General features: G+C 38.3%; 1 protein-coding gene across 2 annotated transcripts in view; it reads left to right on the forward strand.

Annotated features, from left to right (window-relative positions):
• Nucleotides 1-5679: 5679 nt before the first annotated feature.
• Nucleotides 5680-19615, forward strand: part of LOC127412361 (semaphorin-4F-like) — a 108527-nt gene continuing 94591 nt past the window's right edge. Inside the window, exon 1 of one of the 2 annotated variants that reach the window (XM_051648657.1) lies at nucleotides 5680-7065. In XM_051648657.1, the coding sequence (XP_051504617.1) occupies nucleotides 6978-7065 (88 nt within the window). In that variant the 5' untranslated portion in view covers nucleotides 5680-6977. The remainder of the gene's footprint in view (nucleotides 7066-19615) is intronic. The other variant, XM_051648666.1, reaches the window with a different exon arrangement.

A 19615-nucleotide genomic window follows, 5' to 3' on the forward strand; every position in this document is an offset into this window, starting at 1 on the left:
CCAATCAGTGAATGATGGCCAACAAAGCGCACCAAACAAGCTCTGCAGCAACCGCTCACTCCCATGATGCACTGCAACCTACCAGTTCAGAACCACTGCTGTAAATTTTCACCATACTGAAATCATTACTATAGTACAAACATGAAAACCAGTAGTTTATTGCATGGGAGTAACAACTTTTCTGAGTTATAGTTTGCAATGAATATGGCTACGTTTGACCTGTAATCAGAGAAAAACTTTCCCAAAGTTCAGGAAAGGAGTGGAGTTATCCAGAACGTTCTCTTGGCTTGTGTGTGCAGCAGTGGGGAGTGTGTTTGTGGAAACATGATCCCAAAAGCATCCATCTGCCCAAATCCCTTCCTTATGGGAGATTTTTTATAAAGTTATTTATTTATTTTAAAAATGTGACACATAATTATATATTCAAAACCCATATTTATTTCATGGTTGCTCTCGTTTAAGGTCTCTCTCTCTCTCTCTCTTGCCACGTTTAAATTTAATCAAAGATATGCAGTACATCTTCCTGCAGTGGAGGCCAATTTAGAGTTTAGTTTTGTACCACTCACTATCACAAGTCTCTGTACAGAGACTGAAAAAGTAAACAAAATTTCCCATAAACTTATCCACCCTCTTCTTTGGCATGTCTAGCTGTTCTAGCTCATGCATATTCATTCTTTAATTAGTGAGGGCGTAAACTGAAAGCATGTTATCTGCCCTCTGTTGGATTTCTAGATCGGGTCTTTCATGGTGGATTAGAACTAATGACTCATTGTAGAGCGTATGTATGGTAAAAACCACTGACTGACGTGCTGTCTTCTTCTAAATGTGCACTTTAATCTATGCACACCACCTGCTCGTTCATATTCATCACTGCTTATAAGGAAGCCTATTCCAAGGAGACTGTATTTTTGCAACCAATTTATTTTACTGTTCTTTTTAATCCTAAATGTTATGAACATTTCAGACCAAATAAATAACACTACTCTGCCTTCTATCCTTAATACGGTCACTTTATAACGGTTTTGCTTCAACATTCCCTCATCACCAGTTATCCTCTAAACTTTTACTCAAAGTTGACGTGCACACGTTTTAGCCTCTTATTTCTATGATACGACCAAGATATAAACTTAAACAGCAACACACAGAATTACCATCCTCCCTTTCATTACTGTAGGTCAGCCTTCCTTCTTTCAAGGTATGCAGATTAGTCATGAATATTCAGCCTTGTTTAGTAAGAACATGTTTATTAGCTCCCCAGTGACCTGTTAGACCCTGATGTTTGCTCAGTAATAATCAGTGATTTGTTGGTGGATGATTTGATATTTTATGCGGCAGTTGAGGCGTGAGATTATGACAATCCCCTTATCTCACTCCCTACTGTGGGTCTGTGTATTGCAATATTTGGTATGAAGAAATAAATGTCTTGATGAATTCTGACATAATTAAATGAATGGATTCCTAAAATATAGATGTCTCTAAATATATTTCCCTAATTATTAATGCAAGCACAATGGGTTTTTACCAGTATTTGGTGTTTTGGTTTCATTTACTCATCTCTACATTTGTACATTTCATAAACTCAAACATTTCCTAGCCCAGTTTTCTCCATTCTCAAAATCCTTGCCATTTCCTCTTGCTCTTTCATTGTTTTCCCAATTTCACTGCATTACCACCTCTCAGATTTCGTATTCAGCCTTTTTCCCTTTTTCTGTCCACCGCTATAATTGAATTGCATCTGTAAAAGGACTTGCAGAAATGTGTATGAGTGGACAGCATGAGGAGATTGAAAGAGAGAGTAGGAAAAAGCATGTACATTAAAGTAAATTGGAAAGAGCATGTTTTATATATATATATATATATATATATATATATATATATATATATATATATATATATATATGCACCATTTAGTAAAGAATAATAATCCATTGTTGTCACAGCAAATCTTAACACCCCTACTCTCTTTGCATTCACTAACAACAACATTGAATCCTCTTGACAGTCTGCTTAGTTATTCCTTTTTTCTCAAGGATTGGGGGTAACACCCTCACCATCCCCCTCGTGGAGCACCAGCGCACCAGCACACCAGCTAGAAGTCATCTGACATGTCTGTCTGCTCAGGGACCACTAACCAGATTGCCAATTTGGAGATTTTGACCAAAGATAGTGAATAGATATCTGTGTCCTGCTGGCCCAGTTGCCTGGGGTGAATGAGTGAGTTATACTGTTATTACTCAGGTGGAGAAGACCAGGGGGTGAATGGCAGAACTGCTTAATGACCTGCAGTTCTGCTCCTGATGACTCAACATGCTCCTCCAGCCAGTCAATGAACAGTGTTGGAGTAATGAGGCAGAGAATGGTAAGGAGTTATTGGAGGTAAGTGGTAAGGGTTTGGGGGAAGGGGGAGGTCTGGTAGGCAATACAGTGGAAAATAAACACTGGTGGAATAGAAAAATATTCAGCTCTGAAAATGTTTGCCCATTAGTACCTGTGTATGAATAATTCTTATAATGGGTACCCGGTAATGGACACATTCTGTCTTTATGACTTCCTCTTGTTGGTGATAGCTGCTGATATTGCAATAATACAAATATATTTTTACATTGGATTTTGTGAATTTGTTTTTCCAAATTCCTCTATATGTGCTCGTACTGTATCTGTCAGTTTGATTTGACCTGGCATGTTCCAAGGGTTGGCTTGTGCCCACCAAAACACCTTGTACAGGGTTTTGGACTTGTAGTGCTGTTTGCTTTGCAGAATTATATGGCCATTCTTTTTTAGCTCTCTTTATTTATTTTGGGAGACAAATATGCATATACTCATTTTAATCTTAGTTATATTTTTGTACTCTGTGAATTGCAATCCTTATAATTAATGACTTTAACATTTGTTGCAGGGTCCTTCTGTGCCAACTCAACCAGAGGTCCCCTGTTAAAATATTGTTTTTGATCTTCTTATTTTTTTTTTTTTTTTTTACTGGTGAAAGATGAACAAAATAATGATGAAAAGCAAAATATTAAATGCTATGGATCACTATTGCTATGGAGTAATAAATGATTTTGAAATACTTTTGTCTATCATTTTTTAGCAAATGTACAGGTCAATAAAATTACCTTATAAAGCTGGCATCATCATGATTTTATTTTTACATAGAGAAGGTATGTCTATTATTAAAATGAGTTGATTTCAGCACCCCCTTTTGCATTATATGCCAATGGTGTGAGTCCAAAAATGTGAAAAAAACAACAACACTTTTTTGTTTTCCAAAGTTGGATTGCCTATAACTTCAGAAGTATAAATATATATTCTGGGTTCAATACAAGTTATGTTCAGTCAACAACATATGTTGCATAATGTTGATTACCACAAAAAATTATTTCAACTCCTTTCTCCTTTTCTTTTCCTTTTCCTTTTAACGTTGTGAATCGGGGAAAGGTAAGGACATTGTTTTGAACATTGACTGTTTATGCACTCATTCGGTAATGGCAATTTGTTCATTTTTAACTGTCTGAAGTACAAAAATGTTGAAACTGGAGATATATCTGTATTTATTCATGTCTCTGTTGGGGTCTCTATGTAAACCCCAATGCATCTTTCTCCATGCTCAGGGGACAGCGAGACCTTACTTCAAGGGTTCAGGCCCCACACTGTGTAACTTGCTCAGATCAGGGGAAGAATAATAATGTCCTCCACCAGATAAGTTCCATGACAATCCCTTTATGGCTTTTTCAGCATGTCATAGCTGATTGGTCTTTCTATAAATGATGCCTTTTGGGGAAGACAGACCTTACAAGCTGATCAGAGATCAGTTTTTGTCTTTAGTCTGCATGATAAGGGCTTATATTTGGCATGGGAAGCTGATACGAGTACAGTTTTTAAAAGCACACATCTTTCTGGGCTTCTAGGAATTCACCTGTGCCTACTTCTATCCTTTTGTTTGGTCTCATAAAAGAGGTTTTTGGAGTTCAGTAAGGTTGAGTGGTACTCATGTCAAGCTAGTGGAGAGTTTAAGAACATAATAATAATTTATAGGTTCGTGTTTGAGTAAAATTAACATTTTTGTTTTATTCTATAAAGTACTGACAACATTTCTCCCAAATTCCAAATAAAAATCTTGTCATTTAGAGCATTTATTTGCAGAAAATGACAACTGGTCAAAATAACAAAAAAGATGCAGTGTTTTCAGACTACGAATAATGCAAAAAAACCAAGTTCATTTTCATTTATAAACAACACAATACTAATGTTTTAACTTAGGAAGTGTTCAGAAATCAATATTTGGTGGAATAACCCTGATTTTCCATCACAGCTTTCATGAGTCTTGGCATGCTCTCCACCAGTCTTTCACATTGCTTTTGGGTGACTTCATGCCACTTCTGGCGCAAAAATTCAAGCAGCTTGGGTTTGTTTGATGGCTTGTGGCCATCCATCTTCCTCTTGATCACATTCCAGATGTTTTCAGTGGGGTTCAGGTCTGCAGATTGGGCTGGCCATGAAAGGGTCTTGATCCGGTGGACCTCCATCCATACCTTAATTGACCTGGCTGTGTGGCATGGAGCATTGTCCTGCTGGAAAAACCAATCCTCAGACTTGGGGAACATTGTCAGAGCAGAAGGAAGCCAGTCTTCTTCCAGGATAACCTTGTATGTGGTTTGATTCATGCGTCCTTCACAAAGATGAATCTACCCGATTCCAGCCTTGCTGAAGCACCCCCAGATCATCACCGATCCTCCACCAAATTTCACAGTGGGTGTGAGATACTGTGGCTTGAAGGCCTCTCCAGGTCTCCATCTAACAATTAGATGACCAGGTGGAGGATCGGTGATGATCTGGGGGTGCTTCAGCAAGGCTGGAATCAGGCAGATTTATCTTTGTCAGTATATTATCTTAAAGGGTCATGAAACCCCAAAATAATTTTTTTAGATGTTAACAGATATGTAGGCTACAGGTTGCACATCACTGAAAATAATGATATCACCCATTATGTTTATTGATAAGGGGAAAGTGGTTATTTTTATTTAATTTTATTGAGCCAATTCGTTCTTACGGTTTAAAAATGAAAGTTGAAGCAATGGCACAAAAATAATGTATATGCGTAAACTCTGAGTTATGAATGGTAGGAGAGGACACATGGACATCACTAGATCTTGAGCGTTTCTCCCCATTATTCATGAGAAGGAACACTTCCATCCAATCACTGCGCAGCCCAGTAGCGGTTCTGGCTTGTATGGTGTTCTGGGCGAAACCCGCTTCAACACGCCCCCAAAGTGGGGAGGGTTGAGTTCAGCCCCCTCGTGCCTCGTGCCGCCCCCCCCCCCCCACATCCCAGATGCCGCCCTGGGCAACTGCCCATGCCTAAATCCGCCACTGGCGCAGCCTCATGCATGAGCTCACATTACAGTGGAAAATCAAACTCATGGATGCAACAGCTGGTCCGGGCATTTTTACATTCTTTCTCATTAAAATTACAATACATTTTTTTCTTTTACAGTAGGCTACATACTGTAAAGGCCTATACACTTCTCACTGCCTGACTTTAAAACAGGATGTACACCTGCCCAGAAGAGGGCGTCTACAGTTTCATTTTATCTACAATTAAACAAACTGGGTATTATATGTTGTAACATTGCCCCTTCATGCTGAATGCATCCTTCAAACGGAAGTCATCGAGACGAAATTTAATTTTGGAGCAATCCAGGATTGACCTGAAAGTTTCTCAACATTTTTTTGTTCTCTCAAAAAAATGTATCTAGACTATTCGGTCCATAAGTTATTACTCAGTCACATTTGACCTCTCGCTGCCTCCTAGATTCGCTGGCCTTTGTACTGTTGCCCCGTGAAATCCGGAGAGGTTTGTCCTTGTTCTTGCGTGGATTACAGAGAGGCAGATGGACAGCGGGTCATGGCCTGCGCAAATCCGCCCTCCCCGGTGCCTTTGTCGGGAATAAGAGTGGATTTATCAAAGCACTCCCTTTATGCCCCTCTCATTGGGCATGCACGCTCCCGTCGCACCGATGACAAAAATGAATCATACAACGAAATAAAAATTTTGACAGCACCTCATGCCACCTAGCTATTAGCTACTAATTGGGACAGATTTCATATTTTCAAGTTTAAGTAGGCTATTACATTTTCAAATATTCTGAATGTGAATAAATAGATTAATGTTAAATTGTATAACAAAAAAAAAAAAAAAAGAAAAAAGAAAGAAAGAAAAAGAAAACGAGTGATTTAATTATTATAGACTAAGGTAAGTTCCATAAGATCTTAAGCCTCAAGGCACTTACCTGTTGTTGTGACGTCGTAAACGGGGCGGGGCATGGGCACTAGGATTTGACTGTAACCTCTCTGTGTTGGCTATAGAGATTGCCTGTGAAGCAAATTCGTGCTTTTTTGGATTCCTTTCTAATACTGGTACATTTGACTGTTTTGTATATGCATCTGAAATTACACGTTGGACCTATTTAGATATTATTCGTTCGGACGGGAGTATCCGGTTGATTTTACGGGACTAATGAATGTGTGTTCAGCAGCCAGTGCACGGACTGTGGGATTTGAAAGCAAGACTACACGCGCCTCTCCTGCTTTACGTTTCTGATAGCTAATGAATCTTACATTGGATTCAACTTCGGAAAAGTTGAACGGTTTCACGGAGGCGAGCGGAATTTGTTTCTGAATTCTGCTGGATATTGCCGCGGGATTACCAAGAAAAAAGAAAAAAAAGTAAAAAAAAAAAAAAAAAAAAAAAAAAGAGCATCGGGGAGGTTTTATTTTCTGTTCTATTGCGTACTACAACAAGAATATGACGACTTTAAATTAATTCACTAAAATAAAACATAATATTTCAAACATATAGTACTCTCCTCCCGCCGTGCGTAGCGACAATCTACAACGTTTTCAGTATAATGACCTGAGCTGAGACTGGAGATTGAGGAATATCTCCGACCTTATAGAAGAGCGGTGCGGATTGTCAGAACATGAAGTCAGTTGCAAGTCTGTTTGTTTTAAGTGTGTTGCTGTGTTCAACGACCGTGTCCTGGAGCGCGACTATCCACAACCATGGAGGTGAGTTCAACGTTTTTCAGTTTGATAAACGCTGTTACAAGGAGAGCGCTCATTGAAATGACCTCAGATGACCAGGTGTTATTAAAAGTAAAATAAGTATCGTTTGACACGTTTAGTGTGTGAACCTTAACATTTTGCGAAGCAAAGAAACTCTACTAACATCGGTTGGCGCGAGACTAGGGGACAACCTGTGCGCGCGCATCATTTAAAGCTTTCATTTTGCGACAGCTGCCGATTACTTTGCATTTCTTAACATAGTTAATGCTGCTAAGTATGATACTTTTCCTAGTCTCTCTTATGTATTCAAAGGATAAATAGATGTGTAAATATATAGAGAGTTCTGGTCATCTCTTCTCGTGAGAGACACCCCCAAGGTCAACTTCATGCACGGGTCACGCGTGTTTTTTCTCCAACCTGTTTTTTTTTTCTTCTGTTTTTTCTGGATTTGTAAATGTAAAACGTCGGTCAAGGCAGTTTTCCATTAATCAGCCGAAACTGAGTCTCACTTTCGCTCCTCAGCAGCTACACACGCAGACCTTCACCTTTTAATGCACACAAAAGTTTGGGGTAAACTGAAGTATCTTGCGCTTTCCATAAGCACACTGGTGCTGAAATTACTTTAAATGTTACACTTTTCCAACACCAGAGCACCATATGCATCTCCCCTCCTCACCTCACCTGAGCACTGTTTGAAAGGATACTCCAGTCGAGTTGAAACACTGGACAAAGCACTGAACACTCAGAAACACCGCATTTATGCTTTATGTCAGGTATATTTTGTCCAAACACCTTATGTAAAATACAGCGCATTATACAGTGAGAAGTGTTCAGTGCTGACCTGCAGTGACAACAACATTAGTCCACCTTTATCTTACTACCAGACCACGCTACATTCCCTTATGGTTTGTGTGGCTACTGTGGAGACAGCTACAGTACATATGGTTATCATAATCATAATACTTATCATTATTTCTGTCATAATCAAAATGCGTTATGCTACTACCCTGGAGCTCATTCTTCTTGGAATGACCTCCCTGTCTGAGTTTGCAGAGAGAGAGAGAGAGAGAGAGAGAGAGAGAAAACAACCCTTGGCTCAAATGGGTACACTTGAATAGCTGTGTTTCTAATACCCCTCACATGAAACTGATTAGGACTGAAACATGGCGGTCACCATTTCAGACATTAATTTGACATTGTGAAGCATGACTGACTCAAACCCTTTCAATGTTATGTTTCGGAAACAAGCCGAAGACAATGGTGGACAATTTGTAGAATCTGGATCTTCAATTGAATGTTTAGGGCTGGTTGTGATGCATTGCAGTGTCTTTTGGAATGAGCTGATTGTTTCAAGTGTTTTAATTGACAGAAAGTTTCACAAAAAAATAGAAGTTAACAACATGAAAAAAAAAAAAAATGAAATGCAAAACTGCAAAAATGAAGTAAACAGGTAAAATACAGTGTTTCTTGTGCCCTGATTTCAGAAATTTCACCTCCTAAACATGGTCATGACTTTTTTCATTCTTCTAAAAGCTCACTCCTACAATGTATGGGCTTGCATGCATCAGCAGAAAACTTCACAAATGCTTTATTTCAGCATTCCTAACAAAGAGGCATTGGAATTTGCTGTGTTAAATGTCATAGCTAACGCAAGCAGACTGATAGTAGCTGTATTTATTTTGTGGTATAACAATTCAATTCTCTGTGAAGAGTTTGTATGGAGGGAAGTGAAGTGGAGTTTATGTGTACTGGATAGGCTAAAACATTTAGCCAAATTCTGATCCAATTTTTGTGAACATTTTGTGTATTTTTTGAGTATGCTAATGTTTCATAGCTGGCTGAGAATGGAATTCTCTCTTGGGAATTCTCTTGCTGTAGTGCTGTTATTATTTTACAAACACTTTAAAGTGCAGTGTTGATTTGATTATCTTTCAAGGTTATATTCATTTATGCTAAATCGAATAAAATCCGTACACAAGGTCTGATAAATGTCCTTCTAGACGTTGTAAGGTAAGACCAGTGAGGCAGACAGCTGAGGTCAAATGTCAAAGGTCAGTCTGCTTTTGTGAATAGGTCATCTAGTCTCATAGGAGAATATGACCTTTACTTAAACTACCGTATTTCTCTTTCTCTCGTCCTTTTGCTTCTCAGTTTATTTCAGCCACAAATTGACTTTATGAACTGATTAATGGTCAGAATATCTACCTAACAACCCAGACCAACAGTTTCAGCCATTGTAACCCAAATCCCAGCCACACTGTCTTGTCCCAACTGACTTTCAGACAGGGAGACTAAACTGTCACTGAGAGCCAAGTAAGACATGTCAATCTGTGTTTGCCATCTGTCTATCTGACACTATAATGCAGAATCCATGTGATTCGTAATGATGGAGAAATGGTATGAAGGCACGTTTGCTGTGACCATCGAGAACAGACAGGAATGCTAGTGGCACTAATGAACATTGTGTCCTTAGGGATGTGTCAGAGTTGCAAGAAAGGACACATCTTTGTGATTTCCCCTCCTTTTCTTCATATCGCCTCAGACAGACCAAATATGTCTATGAGTTTGTGTATATTCGTGTGCAGGCTTAAATCATATTCTCAATACTACAATATTCTAGTTACGAAGCGTTCTAATTAAGCATGTCAGAACTGGTGCTTGCAATAGCGATTCCCAGGGACCGCATGGACTGATCAAATGTATATACTGAATGCACTGTAAGTTGCTTTGGATAAAAGCATCTGCTAAATGCATAGGTGTAAATGAGTGTCATACCCCTGTCCCTGCTTCTTTATGCCTTTTACTTGAATACTGCAAATGACGGACACATCCTACACTACACCCATGTGACATATTCTGTCATGTAGTATTTCCAATCAATTAGCACTCAAGCTTATCAATCAGATCAACTTTTATGGCACAAAAGCATTTTTGAAAGCCTGTTGTGTTGTATGAGACCAGGAGGGAGGAGGTCCCAGGATGATCCAATGTCGTGATATATCAGAAATGCAAAGACAGATGTTTCCACAACCCACCCACACCCTCTGCTCCCTGGCAAACCTTTCCAGCCAATTGTCACCAGCAGAGGGTGATTGGACAGTAATATAGTGGACTGGCTCATCAGTATGTGTTGAGTTCTCATGGACTCTTACAGTGACCACGTTTACATGCACTTAAAAATGCGGTTTATTCCAGGGATTTTTCAGAAAGCAGCGTTCTGAAATGTCATGTAAACAAGAATGCAGATTTTCTTAGCCGTTTAAGGGAATAAGAGAAAGTGGTTTAACACACCTGGATTTCTCCATACCCATTTATACACACCAATGTAAAATACAGAATGTCCCCTATGTTCATGTAAATGGGCTCATACTGTACATTGGGGGAATCCTGGAGTTTTACATGAGAGGGAAACCCCACTATTGATGCGCAGTTCTGCTGCAGGTCGCGTTAGAAAGTAAACAAACACAAAAAACAACTCTGGAATATCTGGAAATAAAGCAAAGCAACAGAGAATAAAATAACAAAGCCTTCCTCGGATGCCATGTTTTTTTATTAACACAAGCATTGCGGGAAAAGTACATTGCTGTGGATAAAGCTGCTTACTGATCGAGCCGCATGTATTTGGGAGTAATGAGTATGCCGCTTATTCAGTGCATGTAAACGGGAACGCTACTTTCTTGCAATAACCTGCTTTCTCGCAAAAGCTGCTTTCTGGTGTCCATGTAAACGTAATCAGTGAATTTGCTCAGAAGAGCTTACAATAGTTTTGCCAAGTAGGGCATGTTTCTGGATCAGCATCATCCTTGTTGGTGCTGGAACATCATTTCATCAACCAATCAGATTTTAGGTATGGGGATAGAGAAAGGATTAGGCTATGGCTGGTGCTAGGGGCTTGAACAACATTCTTATCAACCATTCATTTCCCTCTTTATTTTAAGAGTTGGTTATAGTTAAGATTGCCAAGAATGTTGGTCCAGGACCAACAGAAGGTGCTCAACCAGATGTTGATCTAGAAACACGCACTACATGGCAAAACCGTGGCCACCATCTTTTGAGGTCATTTGGAATCTGAGGCCACTATTCAACTTTGCACCTGATGGTCCACCATCTTTTTGCTTGAATACGTTCAAAATGTTCAAGAATATTGAAAATTCTAGAAAATTATTCTTAGTAGCCCAAGGCGGCATAATAGAACAGCCACTGGGTGTTTATATTAGCAGACCTTTGAATTTCTAGATGCCACACCTTGAGATGTAACGACCTGTTTCTGTGGTGAAGTTTCATAAATACACTCACTCATACACACTCGCTGTGCATGTGTTTCCTCTGGGGGAGGTGTAATGGTCTCTACAGTGGCAACCCTAGCCAGAAGAGCTGAGTAAAGACTGCTGCACCCTCAATAAAACTCACACTGCAGGGTTGTAGGAGACGGATCTCTGTGTCTCATTTAATGTTTCATGTGCTTATTTTAATGAGTGTCTGTTTTCCTCAGTCTCACATCTGTCTGGTACATATTGAGTGTGTTCCCAATTTTTGTGCATACGGGTGTGTTTGGGTTTAGTTGTGTGTGTGGTTCTGGTGTTATATTCCTGGTTTGTTGTTTGTTAACTGCAGCAGCTCAGTGACGCAGTGGCCATATCTCACAATGAAATACATTTGTGTACATGCTCTCATTGGCCAATTACTGACTCAGCTCATAAATATGTGATGAGCCATCATGACTGATGAATGAGGCCTATCAGGTCAGCAGGAAGGGACAGAACTCTAGAGCTGCTGAGCTCTGCAGTGATTGGAAAATATTGATCTGAGGGAAAGATGGGACATGATGGCAGGATGCAGCCTTGAGAGAACAAAGGAAGACTGAGTTCTTTCTACATGCATGCATGCACACACAAACATGGGTATGACCCTCCCTGCTTCAATCAAAAAAGGCCTTACTAATGGAAATCACTGATTGTTGTGTGTGTACACAGGGTGGAAGGTGGAGGATGTAAAATCCATGCCTTGTTAGTTCCCTGCTCTCTTTCATCCTTTTCTTTATTGCTGGCCTGTAATTGGGCTCTGGAGGTGGTAATTAAAACAGGATGACTTGTGAAATACTGAGGAAGGTTAATTTGTCAAATAGAGGTTTTCCCTGACGGTCTGGTTACAGGTTGCTTGTTTACGCAGATTTGGGATCAGCTTCTACAATCCTGAGCCTGATCTTAAACATGTTAGGATTGAATTCAGATCAGACTGAAAAGAGAACCACAAAAAGACTCCCTGTCGTGCTCATGTCCTTATGAGGAGAGGTGGATGCTGGGAAGCCCAGACACAGTTGTAGCTTCTGTGTGTGTGTGGCTATAATATAGAAGGGGAAATGAGAAAAAGATGCTGAATGATTTTTTGCATGTGTTTTGGGAGGCTGTGCAACAGATGCCGCCCTGCCTCTCTCTCTCTCTCTCTCTCTCTCTTTCGCTCATCAAGCTAAAAGGTTGAACTACATGCATCTCTTTCAAGAGCGCTGGAATAAATCTCAGACAGAGAAATTATTTTGATGTATGTCTCTCTGGAGAGATTCTTTCACAAATTGAAATGATTTGGATTTGAGCCAAGCAGGGCAAGGAAATGCATGATGCAAAGGATGCAGTGTGTGTGTGTGTGTGTGTGTGTGTGTGTTTCCTCCTTCCTTTCTCTCCCTTTGGTTTAGGGCTTGGCAATATATTAAATCTTGATGAAATATTCATGATGATTTTGCTTTTGATATAAAATCAAGCAACATCGTAAATGTTGCAAAGATTTTAATGCGCTTTTTATTTGGCTATTAAGTTTCCTAAAGACAGTCGTGACTTGCAAGTATGAGCGGATTATGACAGAGATGTTCTGTAGCGTCTCTGATTTAAACTTTAGGTGCAAAAACGTTGGCTTTAAAGTTGGTTAGTTCAAATCAATTCTGTAAAACAAAACTCTGAATCAATGCAAGTTTGCATCATCTCTCAGAAATGTATTACAGTGTTTTAGTAAAAAACAGTGCTGAAAACATGCCGTGATTATTTTTTACTAGATTTCTTACTGTATTTTATTTCTCACATTAAACGTTTTAAATCTGCTTGACATAAGTAAATGTTTGGTTGAACAGATAGACCCTTCTGATTGGAATTTTTTTCAGAGGCATTTCAGAGCAAATTCATTTGGAGATATATATTGATTATGGTCAAGACAATATATATTTATTTTAGATATGATATGATATATATATATATATATATATATATATATATATATATATATATATATATATATATATAATATTATATACACTCACTTAGCACTTTATTAGGAACACTGTGGTCCTAATAAAGTGCTGACATGGTCTTCTGCTGTTGTAGCCCATCCGTCTCAAGGTTTAACATGTTGTGCATTCTGAGATGGTTTTCTTCTCACCACAATTTTACAGAGTTACTGTAGCCTTTCTGTCAGCTTGAACCAGTCTGGCCATTCTCTGTTGACCTCTCTCATCAACAAGACATTTCCGTCCGCAGACCTGCTGCTCACTGGATGTTTTTTGTTTTTGGCACCATCCTGAGTAAACTCTAGGGAGTGTTGTAAATACCAGGAGATCAGCAGTTACAGAAATACTCAAACCAGCCCATCTAGCACCAACAATCATGCCACGTTCGAAATCACTGAGATCACATTTTTTCCTAATTCTGATGGTTGATGTGAACATTAACTGAAGCTCCTGACCCATATCTGCGTGATTATATGCACTGAACTGCTGCCACACGATTGGCTGATAATCACATGAATAAGTAGGTCATATCATTTGCCGACATCATTGCGCAAATCGGTGGATTTGTGAGGCAGAAACAGCAGCAGTAAGTTTAACAGCTGACACTGAGTGTGACATGCACAGCAAGACGCTCATAAGTCATAACTATCAAAAAACAGCTTATTCAAATAACTGACAACATAAGAAACCCACGATTACATGAGACTTCTGCTTTGACTTTGAAATGTAAACAGCTTTGAGAACAACACTTGTCCACATGTTATAAGCCAGTAATAACGGCGGTAAAGTTTACATGCAAAGTGAAAGAGGGAGAAGAGGGCAAATCAAATTACGTGTGCTGATCGGTTTTTGCTCAAGCCACTGGCTAAATAATATTGGATGATGTACATATATCGTAAAAACCCCTACGTTTTTTCACCACTAAATAACATTGAAGTTTGAGTTTTTTTCCTTGTTACAGTCACTTCAGCTTGTTCACAGGGGGCTTTCAGACAACAAAGCATGAATTTCTATAAAGCTGCTTTGAAACTATGTGTATTGTGAAAAGTGCAATGCAAATAAAAATGAATAGAGTCTAGACAAATTTATTTTCTCAAGAAAAACATGAAAATTGTGAGTTCATATTAGTTTTTCTCAACAATCAAAATACATGCAGTGCTGTTTTATAAGTTACTTAGAGCTCTGCTTTTTGTTGCCAATGTCAGACACTTCTGTGGCATTTATGATTTAAAAGACACTTATGTTGAATCCTTGAATTAGTTTGAGCGAAACATTTGTGGGTGCTCATATCGTATTGTATCATATCGTGAGGCCATGTATCGTATTGTATCGTGAAATATGTGTATCGTTACTTGCCATATATATACTGTATATATTCGATTTTATAAATGTATATATTTAAAATTTTAATTTAATATTTCAAATAATATTTAAAGCCCTACTCTGCTTTGCTTGTGTTTCTGTGTGGCTGCTCCTCTGGATTTGGCAAAAGCAGCAGGGTAGAAAATCATTATGGCCTTTATGGTAATTCAAGTGTTGTGTTATTATAACGTAAAAGGGGTTCTGAGTTGGGCATGATGGAGAGAGAGCGACATAGAAAGGATGAAACTCTAAAAGCACATACAGCCTTTGATCTAATGCTTTTACTTTACTGAGGAAAATTGTATCCATGCTGAAAGCTTTGTGAGATCATGAGAGATCGAATGGAGTTAAAGAAGAGAGAGAGAGAGAGAGAGAGAGAGAGAGAGAGAACAGAATGGAGGGATGAGGCAGACGAGAGGAACGGAGAGGAACGTTAGATCAGAGTGTCACCAGAAGTGACTGTAATCACGTGAGGTTCAGCGCTGTGTATTATCCACTAATAGGATTGCATTAGAGGGGTCCATCTCAGTGTGACACACACACATATTATCTTTGCCTAAAAATGATCAGTTCTTTCGTTTAGGTGAGTGAATTGCACGAAACTAGTCAAATGAACCATATTTTAAGGCCTATTAAGATGTTTTTTGCATTGTGACAATCAAGCACATTGTTTTCCCTACATCTCATTACCATAATACAAAAAATCTCATTCTTCTGTTATTGAAATAGCAAATACATTTGTGAAATTGTTGTACTTATACATTATAGTAGTATTTGTTGTATTGCCAATAATTTATGCTGCTTTTAAATAAAAAATAACATATTAATGGGTAAAAAAGGCATTAAGGTAATGAGAATTTGAAGAGATAATGTACTTAATTGTCATAAAAATTATGTCACAATGCAAAACATCTCTTAACGGTCTGGTCTTTTTTTCCCCTTTAAAATCTATTCAGACGTATTCTATTGAGCTTCGAATGACTCATAAACCACCTGTTACACATTTCCTCCTTCCTGTGTTTGCTTGTCTTTTGATGCGTAAAACTAACTGGACACTCCATTGGTTCAGTGTTTCTTGCTCTGATGCTCTATTGGTCAGAGGCTCTCTGCTCACTGGATCGTCATTAAATGAGTTTTAGATTTGCATAACAGCAAAAACTGTAAATTAATTTAGAAACACTGGCAAAATATCTCTTATTTTAGGACATACCAATAAGATTGATTTATTGAGAGGAGATAACATACATGATAAAACACATTGGAAATGACCCTTGAAGAATTTTAAATGCGTATGTTGGGTTTTACCAAAATGTTGAAACCGTTAGTTCACTCTAGGTCCAGGTAATGCTATAAACAACTCTGAATATACACTCACTCATCCCAGACACACATCCATCTCTTCCTACCTTTCGAAGACAGGAAATAAATTCAGTCTGTTGTTTTACAGCAGGAAGTTGTCAGATGTTTGATGTCTTCTCTTCTAGTGTAGTTCTTTTAGTGTCACAATATCAGGACAATGCAGAACACACCAAACACGTACACACAAACATAATTGCATCTCTGAAACCAGTAAAAATCAATTAACAGACTTAACACTGTTTTTACATGTTGACTTGTAAGGGTGTGTTCACACTTGGCAGGTTTGGTATGATTAAAATGAACTCTGGTGCGATTGCTCTGTTAGTGCGGATCATTTGAACAAGTGTGAACGCTGCCATCTGAACCTTGGTGCGCACCAAACAAGTGGACCGAGACCGCCTGAATAGTGGGTCTTGGTCCGCTTCCAAACGAGCTCTGAAAGCAACATGGACCAAAGACGTCTGAACGGACCAAAAACAGGAAGTAATTTGCCTAAGACTGACCCTTAAGCATACCTGGTTCTTCTCATCATAGGATCTATGTTGCCCATTACAGTTCGGTACAGGTGTCGGTGTCGGTTTGTGTGTGCAACGGAGGAATTCCTAGCACTGTTTTGACTCCATTACACATTTTATTAGCTCTTTGTTTGTTCTCAGCTGGTAAAAATACCACCATATTTACATATATAAAAATAACAAGCAAATTTAGCCCAGCAGCCAGCATTGTTTTGAATGTTCGGAAAGTTCCGTCGCAAATTATACGTCATAAAAGCTGTCCACTCAGGTTGTGACTTTTTCCTGATGCCTTTTGTGTTGTATCGTTAGGTTCGGTGTTAAAAATGGCAGTGTGAATGCTAAGCGAACCAGGACTAAATGTATCATTTTCTTTTTTGGTCCAAACCAAGAGAACCGAACTACAAGTGGGAACACACCCTAAGAGTGTGAATGCTACCAGGTTCCATAAAATATCTGACTAACAGGATATTTAAGACTAAAGAGGATATATAAGCAGCTTTGCAAACACCCTGTAGGTGTTCCTTCATAAACATGTTCAGTTAGATCTTTTGTTGTAAAAACAAACCGGTGGTTTGGAGGTTTAACTCTAGTTGACCCGCTAATCTTAGCTGACCTCCTTTAAACCAAGACCTTTAAAATTCAATATTAGTTCAGACAAATGGAGAACTGGGTCCCAATTTTGGGTTTATATCGTGTTGAATTGTTTTGTCTGCATTAACATTTAATTTCCGTTGCTCATATGCTGCAGAATTGCATGCAATAAAATACATTTTGTGTGATTATTAAGCTAAACAGTGGCTTTTTCTTTTTTAGCTAAAAAGAAGCTTGGAAAAAAGCTGAAAGCATGTAAAGAGATTAATTTTTCTTTTTTTTTTTCTGCTTGTTCAATTTACTTAATATGAGTAGGGCTAGGTGATATCACATATATATAGTGGTGACGATATAAAGTGTCAAGTGATCGCGATATGTCGCCTAAATATCCATGTGCGCAGCACCAGCGTATATATCTGTGGGCATGCGTCACGTGAGACTGAAACCAGGCTTGTGCGGGTAATGAGTTACGGCCGGTAAAATTTGCGCATGCTGGTTTAACGCCGGATTCACTAAAAGAATTATGCAGATCAGGCAACGCCGCAAACGTGTCCACAAACTCGAGCGCTCTATAGCGGAGGATGCAGCAGTTCACCGTGATCTGACACACTCTACCAGGACAGCATCACTGTGATCCAGACACCCGAATCATCTCTTTAACATGCTGAGGTGCGCTTGACTACACCACACATCTGTACTTCTCCATCATTTGATGAAATATTGCTGATATAATCAATAGAAAAGTTAAGAAAATGAAGGGGAGCTTGTTGTTTAAACAGGTGCGACATCTGTTGTGTAGGTACACAAAAGCCAACACAGATTAGAAAATTAATCTGCAAACTGTGTCGCACGACGATAATCACTTTTGGTAATACAAACCATCTGTTTTACCACCTCAAAGTGAAGCACGCTAAAGAATATTATGAAAGCCAAAAGATGCGCTCCGCATTAATTACGGATTTTTTGCAAGAAGTGTTTATAAATATATTTGAAATGTATTTTCTGTAAGACGTGTTATTTTCGTTGTGTATTTTGTATCTAAAATTATGTAATATTTTCTTTGTTGATTTGCTTTGAAAAGATCTTGAGTTTCGTAAGAAATGTTTATAATAATATTGGTCAGCAACATATCAGACTGAAATGTGGCATAATGTGAAATTGAGTATTATGCTAAGGTTGATTTAAGAGTGTTTATTTTATTTTTAACTTTGACTGTTTGTCAAGTTCTAAATAAGGAGAAAATTATATAAGAGGAAGTAGTTTTCATGTAAAAAGTATTTATTTCATTAGACTAGATTTTCCCAAAATAGGGATTACAATATTATTTATTATGTTAACTGATTTTTAATGGTTTTCCAGAAAAAAAATTACTTTATTGTGATATATATTTTTATCGTGATATAAAATTACTCATATCGTGATATAAGATTTTGGTCATATTGCCCACCCCTAAATATGAGTTAAAGCAACACAATTCTAGAACATTTTGTCACAATTTGATTTTATTGCGTTCTATCCATTTAAATTTGTAAAATGGAAGTTTACTTAATCCATTTGAGTTGAGACTACATGAATAATTTTTTGTGGTGGTAATGTACTGAAGCATTGACGAAACTAAGTAGGGGATTTCCAGTTCCCAGCATGCTTTGCACGGGATTTGACAGGGAGAGTAAATGTTAAAATGAAGTGTTATTTTATGTGCTTTTGTGCAAGATGAATATAAATGGGGATACTTGTTAGTGTTTAATGTTTTGTTATGTTGAGATTAAGAAGAGTGTCTGTTATGTTTGAATTTTGGGGGTTACCATTACGGTGAAGAGTGGAGCTTGAGCTATAATGACAAATTCTTTGAGCAGATTTTGTGCTAACCATACTGTAGCATAGTTACTAAACTACACTCTGCAGTGCTTCCAACCAGCATGAAATTAGCATGCTAACATTCACTTTCACTAGTTAGTACATAAAGGAATAAAAGAGATTTATTTGAGTTATATTGACATGTATATTTTGTTGGGTTTACCTAATTCAACTAGTTTCTTTTTACTTACAATGGAACCAAAGGGCTAGACAATTTGTTTAGCATAGTCTTTGAATTAGAGTTTGTGTACAAGGCTAGTGTTGTCTTTTATAGTCATTATTCAAGTCAGTGAGCCCTCCCTGTGTCCGTGACCCCATCGCCATGCTATAAATTTAGCTGACACAAAAGAACATTCATTCAATAAACATTATGCTAATGGACTGTAACCATAACATATCTTATGCACACAGAGACCGAGGTCACAATAAATATATAGCAGATCATTTCACAAATATACAGTGGGTATGTATAAGCATTTGTGGTATAGACGAGGGGTTTTCAAACTTTTTGATGCCAAGGGCCCCAAAATATGATGATCCTCTTGCAAGGGACCCCCCAGACTGTAATCGGATCCTTGAATAACGTATAATGTTAGGC

This window comes from Myxocyprinus asiaticus, chromosome 2 (genome assembly GCF_019703515.2).
Source record: "Myxocyprinus asiaticus isolate MX2 ecotype Aquarium Trade chromosome 2, UBuf_Myxa_2, whole genome shotgun sequence".
Taxonomy (NCBI): Eukaryota; Metazoa; Chordata; class Actinopteri; order Cypriniformes; family Catostomidae; genus Myxocyprinus; species Myxocyprinus asiaticus.